This window comes from Nicotiana attenuata, chromosome 2 (assembly GCF_001879085.1).
Source record: "Nicotiana attenuata strain UT chromosome 2, NIATTr2, whole genome shotgun sequence".
Classification (NCBI taxonomy): domain Eukaryota; kingdom Viridiplantae; phylum Streptophyta; class Magnoliopsida; order Solanales; family Solanaceae; genus Nicotiana; species Nicotiana attenuata.
In genome coordinates, this window is record NC_031990.1 from 44,684,719 (window position 1) to 44,697,540 (window position 12,822).

Here is a 12,822-nt window from a genome sequence, read left to right on the forward strand (position 1 = left end):
TCAGGCAAAACACAGGAGAGGGACTCAGGGACTTCCTGGCAAGGTTTAACAGGGTAAGGATGAGTCTACCAAACGTATCGGAAGGTATGGCAGTCCCCGCTTCCCAGAACGGGCTAAGCAGAGATGGTTCGAGGGCAACCAAGAAGCTGCTGAGCCGCCTCATGAAATATCCCCTACCACATGGGAGGAAATCCACAACGCCTATTGCGCCGAGGTACGAGCGGACGAGGACGATCTTAATGGGCCAACCCAACGGCTAACAGCGATACACTCGGAAACGAGGAGAGATCGACGGAACGAAGGACGACGAGAACAACTCCCCCGCTCCAACAGAGATCGACATCAGCCATACACCAGATCCTCCCATCCGCCACCAAGGTATACAGACGCGCTACAGCGACACGTCGCCCCACTCCGAAACGAAAGAGATACGCCCCCTTTATTAACCGCCTATAACTTTTGTGTATCTCCTTCAGAAATAGTGTACGCACTGGAGAAGCTGGGCACCAAGGTGCATTGGCCGCAGAAGATGAAATCAGACCCTGCCACAAGGAAATCAAACGCCCTATGTGAGTTCCATCAGGAACGAGGACACAAAACCGAAGACTGCATAGGCCTACGGCAAGAGGTGGTCAGGATGCTGAACCAGGGATACCTCAAGGAGTTACTCAGTGACAAAGGAAAAATCAACTTTGCACGCGGACGGGAACAACCCCAAGAGCCGCCAAAGCCACCTTCCCCAGCGCGCACGATAAACATGATCGTCGGTGGGGGCGACGAGTCAGTGATCAATCACGTCAAGCTCGCCACCACACACAGACTAAAGCAGACCATCGCCCATGAACGGTATGACGACTTCGAAGATAGTATCACCTTCGATAAGTCTGATGCCGACGGTTTGTCTTTCCCTCATTATGATGCTTTAGTTATCACTTTACGTATCGCTGATACAGATGTTAAAAGAGTCATGATTGATGACGGAAGTGGCACCTGTATTATCCACCCAAGGGTCCTCGTACAAATGGGACTCGAGGATAGGGTAATACCGCGCTGCATAACACTAACCGGTTTTAAACATGCAGTGGAACGGACGTCCGGAGAAATAGCACTACCCGTCTTAGCGGGAGGAGTCACGCTGGAAACAACTTTCCACGTGATGAACCAAGAAACGGCGTACAACGTCATCATAGGACGCCCGTGGATACACGCCATGCGAGCGGTCCCTTCAAGCCTCTACCAAGCGATCAAATTCCCTACCCCATGGGGAGTATTCAGTATTCGAGGCGAGCCACGCACCGCACAAGAATGCTACAAAATAGCCCAAGCCCACACCCAACAGCTAAAGGGGGCGAGCGCGGAAGCATAGCAATTAGCCGTGTCGGGGACTAAGGTCAACCCGACAACGGACGCCATCAAAGACCCCGACGTCATGGAAGCCTGTAAAGCAACGGTCGAAGATCTCGACCCAGTCCAATTGGACGAAACCGATCTTACGAAGAAAGCCTATATCGGGCAAGGTCTCGCCAACCCAAGTAAGTATTGTGAATTCTTAACTAACCATGCAGATTTGTTCGCCTTTTCCCATTCAGATATGCCGGGAATCCCGCGAGACATCGCCACCCACAAGCTGAATGTCGATCCACTACATCCGCCCGTACGACAGATGAGGAGAAAATTCAACGCCGTTATCAATGAAGCGGTCAGTAAAGAAGTAGACGAGCTACTGGCCAACGGCTCCATCAGAGAATCAAAGTACCCCGAGTGGGTCGCCAATGTTGTCATGGTCAAAAAGAAAAACGGGAAGTGGAGAATGTGTGTGGATTTCACTGATCTGAACAAGGCATGCCCAAAGGATTCCTTCCCACTACCCCACATCGACCAACTGATCGACGCCACTGCAGGACATGAACTACTGAGCTTCCTAGACGCCTACTCCGGCTACAATCAAATCATGATGGCCGAGGAGGACCAAGAGAAGACAACTTTCATCACCCACCAAGGGACTTACTGCTACAAGGTAATGCCCTTCGGGCTCAAGAATGCAGGGGCTACGTACTAGAGACTGGTCACCAGAATGTTCAAAGAGCAGCTTGGTAAGACTATGGAAGTCTATATCGACGACATGCTGGTAAAGTCGACAAGAAAAGAAGACCACATCGACCATCTGAAAGAAACCTTCGAGATATTGAAAAGATACGGGATGAAACTGAACCCCGAGAAATGCGCCTTCGGCGTGGCATCAGGAAAATTCTTAGGGTTTCTCGTATCGCAACGAGGTATCGAAGTCAATCCAGATCAGATCAAGGCGATAGACGCAATACCCGAGATACTGAACAGCAAAAAGCAGGTGCAAAAGTTGACGGGGCGAATAGCCGCCTTGTCTAGGTTCATCTCACGGTCCTCCGACAGATGCCATAAGTTTTTCAATGTGCTGAGAAGGGACAAAGGGTTACAGTGGAATGAGGAATGCGTCGAGGCCCTAAGGAAATTGAAAGCGTACCTATCTTCACCGCCACTGCTAGCCAAAGCAAATCCAGGCGAGCCACTGCTGGTATATTTGGCCGTATCCGAGGTCGTCGTCAGCGCAGTCCTAGTTCGTGAAAATGAAGGTACGCAATCTCCTATTTACTATATTAGCAAAACCTTAGTGGACGCCGAAACACGGTATCCACACCTTGAAAAATTAGCTTTGGCATTGGTCGTAGCTTCACGGAAGCTCCGACCCTATTTCCAATGCCACCCCATAAAGGTAGTAACGACCTTCCCCTTGAGAAGTATCCTGCACAAGCCTGAGTTACCAGGCAGACTCGCCCGATAGGCCATAGAGCTCAGTGAGCACGATATCTCTTATCATCCAAGGAACGCCATCAAGTCGCAGGTACTTGCCGACTTCATAGCCGACTTCATAGCCGACTTCAGCGCAGAGATACTACCAGAGGCGGAATTGGAGGCACGCCGTGCCCCCTCCAATGCCGACCTATGGACTCTTTACACTGATGGCGGCTAACGCCTCGGGATCGGGACTGGGACTCATTCTCGAGGTCCCCACGGGCGAAACAATTCGCCAGTCCATACGATGCCCCGAGATGACTAACAACGAAGCCGAGTATGAGGCTGATATTGTAGGTTTGAAACTAGCCATCAAGTATGGAGCTCGACGACTCGTTCTCCATTGCGACTCTCAGCTCGTGGTGAACCAGGTCACTGGGACTTACCAAATCAAGGAGCAGAGGTTGCAAAAATACCAGTCAGAAATCCACAGGTTAATGACCGAGTTCGACGAGTGCCGCTTCGAACAAGTTCCAAGAACACAGAACGTCGAGGCAGACGGCTTAGCAAAATTAGCCGCAGCCACTAAAAACTTCAACAAAGAAAGCGTGGTCACCCTCCTCCATTCAGCCATTGATCACCCCGAGGTACTCTCTCTAAATTTGACTTGGGACTGGCGCAACCAATTTGTATCCTATCTGCAGGATGGAACACTCCCCCTCGACAAAAAAGAAGCTAAGAAGCTCCGCATACAGGCCGCCCGGTATTGCTTGATAAATCACGAGCTCTACAAAAGGACGTTTGGCGGACCCCTGGCCAAGTGTCTAGGGCCGCAACAAACGCAGCCAGTGCTCGAAGAGTACATGAAGGACATTGCGGTGCCCATACAGGCAACCGCGCCCTCGCGCGTTGCATAATACGAGCCGGCTATTGTTGGCCCACTATGAAGAAAGACGCAGCAGAATATGTCCGCCGATGCGAACAATGCCAAAAGTATGCCCCCATGATACATCAACCAGGAGAACCACTTCACTCGGTCACTTCCCCATGGCCCTTCATCAAATGGGGAATGGACATAGTCGGTCCCCTACCAGCGGGACGAGGAAAGGTACGATTTCTATTAGTTTTAACTGACTATTTTTCTAAGTGGGTGGAAGCAGGTGCGTACGCCCAAATACGCGAACAGGAAGTGATCGCCTTCATATGGAAAAATATTATATGTCGCTTCGGCATCCCCAATGAAATCAGTTGTGACAACGGACGACAGTTCATCGGTCAAAAAACAACCGAATTCTTCGAGAAATGGCGCATCAAGAGGATACTCTCCACGCCATATCACCCTGCCGCCAACGGCTAAGCGGAATCCTCCAACAAAACAATATTAAACATACTAAAGAAGAAACTCGAGGACGCTAAAGGGCTATGGCCCGAGCTGCTACCCGAAGTGTTATGGGCACACAGGACCACACCCAAATCCAGCACGGGGGAAACACCGTACTCGCTGGTCTACGGAACCGATGCGGTCATACCCGTCGAGGTCGGCGAACCAAGCCTAAGATATTCACACACCAGTGGAACAGAAAACGACACAAACATGCTCCAAGACCTCGACGAAGCTGAAGAAAGGAGAGAAATGGCCCATATCAGAATGGTGGCCCAAAAGCAACAAGTCGAAAGATACTACAACAAGAGGACCAAAATAAGACCACTCAAGGTGGGAGACTATGTCCTTAAAGCCAAGACATTGNGCAAAGCTCCTCCATCAGAGGATAGATTGGAAGATTGTAACCGATCAAGAACGGGTACTCATAGAACGTGCAATATCCAGGCCGGTGCACATTGGCATAGTCCGTCCCGGCCGGAACCATTTCCACGTGGTCCGGAATATGGTGCGTCTCTCGAAGGTCATCTAAATGAGATTGTAATAAAACGCTGTGCTCCCAGGGAAGGTCAGGGCTTTTAGTTGGAAAATCCCTGCGAATATGCATCTCTTTCGGAAGGACGTTGTCTACGCTGAGAGGAACAAGGGCCTTCTCCGCCTTTTCCCCTTCACCACCGGAAGATGGCGGAACCCTAGACGAGGCATTATCTTTGGCCTTTTGTTAATGACGTCATTCCAAAAAGGAAGCCGCGCGTCAGTGGCTCAACAACGTCATATTTTCCACTCCATTCCTATTGCCGCCCCGAGTCGAGGTCAAATTCTCCTAAGCCGAGGTTCACGTTTCCGCCCATCGAAGACGCCCTCTGAATGCGTCTCCAACGAGCGGAGGGACTAACTGTATAAGGTCAAATTTGACCCTCAGCATCTCTACGTCAGTAGGTACGCCCAATAAGTGTACGCCTGCCAACGTAACGGGTACGACTCGGTCGTGGGGGCAAAAGCGACATCGTTTAGGACTCAATGTCTTCACTAGGAAGACGTTACCTATCTTTGTAACTTTTTTGATTCTTTCGAGGAAGGTCTCCTATTATATAAAGGAGACCTTCACATTGTAAAAAGGGCATCTGATCTAATACAATTCTCTCATTTTTCTGGCTTTCTCTCTCTATCTCTACTTCAAACGAACGTATCTTATTGAGTTCATACTGTCTCTTTGCAATACTAGATCTACAACAATATTATCATCTTTGCATCTCTAGGATTATTATATTTGATTACGATTTACCCTTTTTCTACTTTTGATTGTTTTTTAGCTTACAAAGTATATTGTTAACTTTTGAGCCAAACACTGTCTTTTGGAATGGACATTCTTTATTCTTAATCTTTCACATAAATATATGTATTTATATTTTAAGATGTCTATTCAATAGATACGAATTGTTAATTTAGACCCCAAAAACTTAAAAGGAATAACAAATTCGAACTCATAAATTTCAAATCGCACGTTACTTCTATAATTGCACGAGTGAAGTATACAAAATCTTAGCTAAATTGTGTCGAATGGGTGCAATTGATTAACGTTTTCTTATGATCATGTTCAATTTTCAAGAATTGGCCAACTGGGATCCAACCATGCATGAAATGCGCAAAAATGTTAGTATTAATACACTAAATTCTTTCCTGGATCTGATCAAGCATGATTAGTATAGTGCATCAGAAAAATAAGAAAAGAGAATGAAGAGAAAAAAATGGTAAAGGATGTAACTAAATCCCTTAATTGAAGGCACTAATAATGGATTAGGAGCCTTTTAAGGTGGAATGTATATATTTTGTAAACAAACTTATGTAGGTAAGGTAATTTACCAAACATGAATATTTAGGGTAATGAAATTTCTAATAGTGTATAGGAATAAAAAAATCCCTTTTGAGAATTGTTCTATGAGCCCATTTGGATTAGTTGGAAAAAAGTAGCTTTTAAGTGCTGAAAAGCACAGGTGCTTAAAAGCAGCTTTTAAGTGTTGAAACTTGTTTTATAAATAAACAGTTACATGTTTGGATAAAAGTGTTGAAGCTTAAAAAAAACTTTTGAAGTGTTTGGTAAACAAGTGCTCGTAAGAACTTTTTTTTATTAAAAAGACAAAAATATCCTTAAAGTTGTTAACATTATAAAGGAACTGATTACTATAATATATTTAATTCATAATTAATACAAATAAAAAATAATTTATATTTTAATTTAATTTCAATTTAAATGATTACTTAAGATAGCTTTTACAAATATAATTCTTGAACGCTCATTTTTAGCTTGTACAGAACAGGAAAGAAAAATAATTTGTTCTTCTAACTAATAAAGATTCAAAATATAAAATCAATGCATCAAATTTCCAGAACACTGGTTTCTCAAATTCTATAGAAAGTTAGGTCATTACATGCATATTTCAAGAGAACGAAACAAAATAACATTTCTCAATTGGAATGTAAAATAATAAATATTAGTGTTTTAAAAGATTCATACAACTACAAGTATCAAGCTTCACAAATTTCATTAGCAATCAAATCGCGAAGACCCATCCAAACAAGATCACTTTGCTCTTCCACATTTTTCGCATTTATATTGTTATTAGCTCTCAAAGATGTACTAGCATCAAGATCAACAGATGGAACATATCTCTCATTTTCAGTTGCTCGGAATGCATCATCCATATTGCATTTCTTACTTGTCCTCAGTAATTAACATCTGCAAAATATGTATCCCATAAAAGAAAAAGAAAAAAAGAAGCAAAGACTCATTCAAGTTCTCTTTAGCTAGTAGTCTCTGGTGACCTCTCTAGAATTTGATCCTCTTCCCTTGCACTCTGCAGACATAATAAAAAGATAAAAAATAGTACAAATAGAAAAATAAAGAAACAAAAGAGAATTCACATTTGAGCTAGTGCAGGATCGATCTATAGCGAGTGCAAAAATGTACTGGCCATGCAATGGTATAACAAGATGAATATATATCTCTGTTATACTGTACCAAAAGAAATAAAAAGAAGTTTACAAACATAGAAACCGTATGATTAAACTTACTTGGAATTGAAATTCAACAGGAAGATAACTTACTGGACTGAAGAGGCTTTCAAATTGGAGCTGATGTTGGGGAGAGTTATGGAAAAAGAGGAAGAAAAACGCAGAGGCGCTGTGAACAATGGAGAAAAGAAAGACACCGTATGTTTTAGGATTTTCTACTGGGGGTAATTTCGAGATTAAGAAAAATTATAAGGGATAAGAACGTAATATCTTTGGTCAAAGCAATATGACTATTAAGCTAATTTCGAAAAAATTGGGTTTACCCAGCTTGTTGGTTTTGGCTTTTTTAAAAGTAGATTTTAACTTTTTTTAAGCCCCTTTTTTTGGTTGCCAAACACTTTCAAAAGTTAAAAAGTGTTTAAAAGCTGGTTTGACCAACTTATAAAAGCCCATCCAAACAGGCTCTATAACATGTTTGCCTAAGATTTTTTTGGCCAAAAGTAGTTTTTTTTTTGCCAAATGTGATTTTTTTAATTTATTTAAAATTAAGGTGTTTGGACAAGATTTTCAAAGTAAAAAAAGTACTCATCAAAAGTACTTTTTAAAAAATTACTTTTTAGAAAATACACTTAGAGCTTGTTTGGCCAAACTTCTAGGAGCTAAAAAGAAGTACTTTGTAGAAAACTAAGGTTTTTGACCGAGATAAAAATGTACTTTTGAGCAGAAATAATTTTTATGCTTTTGGGAAGAAGCTACAAATTCTAGCTACTTCAAATAAGCAAAAGCAGAAAATTAATTTATTTAAGACAAAACAACTTTAAATTTTTTTATATTTTTCAAATTATCTCCCATTAATTTAACGTTTTCTCCTTTATCTTTTCCTTTTTGTTTTTTATTTTTGCTACACCTTTTTTTCTCTTTTTTATTTCAATCATATTTTTATTCTCTTTCTCCCATTCCTAAGAGCAAACTTTAAATTTATATTGAATGGTATGTTTCGATATATTTAAATTATCATATAAATAATAAGGAATATCAGATACTCAATATTATTGCTTTGGAATAACTATAGTTTATCTTGATTGGAATTTTAATTTATTCTTTACTTTATGTTTATATTTTAATTGAATTTTTATAATAAACATTTAATTTGTTTAAAATAATACTAATTATAAACTAAACCTTTAATGTCATTTTTTTGTAATTTGATACTCAAAATTACTTTTTTTTTTAAAAATGGCCAAACACAATGAGTTTGCAAAAAGCACTACTCAAATGAATTGGCCGAACACAAATTTCAGAAAATATTTTTGAACAAAAGTACTTTTCAAAAATAAGCAGTTTTTTTTTCCAGCTTGGCCAAACGGGTTCTTATAAGTACTTTTTAAAAGTATGATCAAATACTAATTGCTATCCAAAGGTGTTTTTCCAATTGATCATCCAGACACAAACTGTTTCTCACAAAAAAATAAAAAGTATTTTTGAGAAAAATACTTTTTAAAATAAACTGATCGTAGAAGCTTGGTCAAACATTAGAGTGGTTTAGTTGCGAACAAGTAAAAAAAAAAGATTATTTCGTAACTATATATTTTCTTGTATATGTTTGATTTATTAGATTAAAAATAGAATATACATGCTATAATATAAGGTGTGCTTGACTAAATACTAGATAAATTTGAATAAATTTCATATTTAATTTTAATCTTAGCTTTATTCAAAATACTTTGAGAGAAAACATTGGAGAACTAATTATTTTATCTCCAGATTAGTCAATTTCACAATTATTATTCCAAATCTAGAAAACATTAATACCATAACTATAACATAAATAATATCAAAGTTCATTATCAAATTCGTAAATTTAGCCGTTCACCATTTATTTCACAAAACGCAAACAAATTCACTAATTGTGATATAAATAACTTTGGAATTACTTGAAAGAAAAAAATTCAATAAATATAAAATAAATGATAGCACATTTTATCTAAAATTATTATCCTTTCCCTTATCAAACCACGTGAGTATCAACAGGCTTTTTCAATGCTCATTGACCCGTCTATTTGAGTATTAAAATTGGATTAGTTACCTCCTATTTATTTATTTTAAATAAATTTCATTTTTAAAAAATTCCCACTGTCAGAGGCTAATCAGAAAGTACTAGGAGAAAACACAGACGACAAAACCCTAAACACAGAGAAATGCCGAAGCCAAAACGGTTGGTATGGAGAATCAAGCAGCAAAATCAGAAAGCGTCAACCTCTTCCTCCAAACCACCGCCGCCGCCGTCGCCGCCGTGGGTAGAGCTCCCTCGAGAAATCACGGCGGACATCCTTCTCCGGTTGGGAGCGATAGAGATATTGCAAAATGCACAGAGAGTCTGTAGTACGTGGTGGAATGTGTGCCATGACCCTATCATGTGGCGGGACATTGACATGGGAAACGACATTGATGTGGACATAGATGATACTGACTTGGACTGGATGTGCCGCGTCGCTGTGAATCGCAGCCAGGGTCAGTTGCTCAAAATTAACATCGAGCATTTTGGAAATAACGATTTGCTCGAATACATAGCGGAGAGGTATGAAATGGAACTGAAAATTTATCCTTTCCAGTATTTAAAATTTATTTAATACCTTTTGCAAGCATTTTGGAATATAGCAGGAGTATTGAAATGTGTAGGAGTTTGTAGAGACATGGTTGTAATGTGTTTTAGATAAATTATAAATTTTGTTTTGAAACAGGACAATATTCTCTCATAAACCTATTAATCAACTTGGCCTCAACTCACCCAACTATCTATTGTTGTCATATAAACCATATTAAGTAAATTTTTCAACTTCACGAGAATGTTGCTGCACTGACATGCTTATTGGTGGAAGATGTTGAGACTTCAAAAGGATCTGCCTTTCAATTTTTTGTTTTGAGGTACAAATCATTCCTCATCGAAATTTGATTTATGTGGGGTATATCTTTTTCAAGCCTTGGAGCCTTGGAGCAACGGTAAAGTTGTCTATGTATGAACTATAGGTCACGGGGTTGCCTACATCATTACCCCTTGGGCTGCGGCCTTTCCCCGAACCCTGCATTAATGCGGGATTTTTCGTGCACCAGGCTACCCTTTTATATCTTTTTCATGCCAAATTTTGTTATGTGCTTCTGTTTGGAGTTGGTGAACAATTTTGACTTAAGATGTGATAGAAGTTGGTTATGTTGCTTATGTCTCAGCTTTTGAGTATAAAGTGCTCAATGTTAGAAACAACTCTTTTTCTTTACTGTTGCACAATGGCTTTTTGACTTGCTGAAATATGTATATTTAGTTGAAATAAGATTGTCTTTTCAGCTTTTGTAGATATTGTGCTAAATTTTGTGCATATAAAGAGCACCCTCTGTCGCTGCAGCACCATGAGGAACCAGACACATTAGTTCTTCTAACATGTTTATAATCTTCTGTAACTCTTTTGTGACGTAATATGACTTCTGTACTGCTAAATGGTCAAGCTTTGGCTAAAATGTATCTTTCACCTGCCTTTTGGGCATTACCATGCGGAGTCATCTATTTTTATATGACACCGCTTCTGGAGGTGGCACCATGAGACACCAGATATATCTTTTTATCAAAAATAAATAAAGCAAGGGTGGGAAAAAAACTTCATGTTAGGGAATATGTTATATGTAATTTCCATGGAAAATTCAATGAGTAAGCAAATATTGTCTAGATTAGTTGACCTAGCAAAAATTTAACATAAGATGTACTATGTGTGTGCTAAGTTCATGGATGACATGATTCATGGAAAATTTCAGATACCATTGAATATGCATTGGGGATATATTATGTTTAATTTACATGGAAAACTCAATGTAAGCAAATGTTGTCTAGATTAGTTGACCTGGTAAAAATCTAACATAAGTCGTTCTATGTGTATACTAACATGTCTTTTGATCTAATCTTGTGCGCTTCTGAACAGATCAAGTCAGCTAAGGCATCTAAGACTTGTCAGCTGTGAAGCAATTTCAGATGGAGGTTTGGCTGCAGTTGCCAAGAACTTCCCGTTGTTGGAGGAGTTGCACATTTACTTAGCTGTTATTAGTAAAGTTGATATAGAGGCTATCGGTCGTTCTTGCTCGCAGCTCAAGTCATTTACATTGAACAACAGTGGATTTGGAGGATTCAGAGGATTTAGAAGTTTACATTTTAATGTCAATGATGAAGCTCTGGCTATTGCAGGAAATATGCCTGAATTGCGACGCCTTGCACTTTTTGGGAATAACTTGACAAATGAAGGCCTGTGTGCCATTCTTGATGGCTGCCCGCGGCTTGAATCACTTGACTTGCGCCACTGTTATAGTATTGATCTTGAAGGGGATTTAGGAAAGAGATGTCGACAACAGATTAAGGATCTGAAGTGCCCTCGTGATTCCACTTCTGGTTATGAATTTAGAGCTCAGATTTGTGATTATAGTTCTTCCAATGATGAATACCCATCTGGGTTGTCTGAAGCTGGCCTTTCAGACTATTTGTTTGATTATGATGACTTTGATTACGACGACTTCACTAACCCATTTAGCAGCGAGTATCTTGGTGAGGATGGTTTCTTTTTCTGAGATCGTTTGCTACCTGAAATTTGTTAATGGTAAGAACATAGTTCTATCGAATTCTTTTTCAAATTACTAGCATTGTTTCGCCCTTCTTTCCTTCTCGTCCCCCGGGAAAGGTGGAGGAGAGGGGTAAGCCTCAGCTAAAAACAATGTCTCAGGCTCATGGCGGTGCAGCTCAGCAAGAGGGCATGCTCAGTTCCACCTGGTCTAGTGGAAATCTTTGGGAGGAACGACAGAATTAGCTATTTGCTAGAAAATCAACGGTTCCATTGTTGTTTTGCAGGTTCTTGTTTGCTGGGTAAACTGCTATTCGATTGTTCAGCAGGTTCTAGGTTACCGTTTGAATTGCCATTCGTGTCATATTTTGCTGTTCTCATAGCAGTTGAAGTGTCCGGGTTTGCACATTGTTGGCAGCAGATTGTAATTGTCGGGGTTTGCACAGCAGTTGAAGTGTCCGGGTTTGCACATTGTTGGCAGCAGATTGTAATTGTAGTTATTAAGGCAGGCCTAGCCTTAGCACTTGGCTGCTCTTAGAACTACCAGATAATTACTGTGTTCTCTCCTTTTTTGTTTGGTTCATAACCCGTTCACATAAGTCGAATTTGGTAAATTTCTTAATCTCTTGTTTGAATGAATATAAAAGCCACTTCAAATTATATTCCGTGTAATTTCTTTTTCTTTTGGTTTTTGGTTTTTATCAACACGCCCATACTTGTCCACCTTAACAAATGACAGCTAAGGCGCTTGAAAGGATTTTGAATTATATATATTCAAACTAAGAGTTCAACAAATGAGTGGGAGGCATACCAGTCAAGCAAACATATCAGAAGTGCCTTCACCAGGCGAAAGTAGGGGCTCATTACTGAAGCAAAGGAGTGGTTTGTTGCACGGGAAGATTATTTCTGGGCAGTGGAGAAACGCTATCTCCTTCGGAAGGGAATTGTCATGGTGGAAGGGATGGCAATGGGGCTGGACGGTTGCGGGACGGGTTCTGCCTCAACCCGCAAATACTTCAATCCGCATCCACCTCCACCTGTCCCACATCTACACCCGCGTCCCCCCCC

General features: G+C 40.5%; 1 protein-coding gene across 1 annotated transcript; it reads left to right on the plus strand.

Annotated features, from left to right (window-relative positions):
* On the plus strand, positions 9,265 to 12,414 carry LOC109208507 (putative F-box/LRR-repeat protein 23). Its single transcript, XM_019371634.1, has 3 exons — positions 9,265 to 9,740; positions 11,128 to 11,793; positions 12,042 to 12,414. Exons 1-2 carry the CDS (start codon positions 9,361 to 9,363, stop codon positions 11,762 to 11,764), a joined length of 1,017 nt encoding a protein of 338 aa, XP_019227179.1. The 5' UTR covers positions 9,265 to 9,360; the 3' UTR covers positions 11,765 to 11,793; positions 12,042 to 12,414.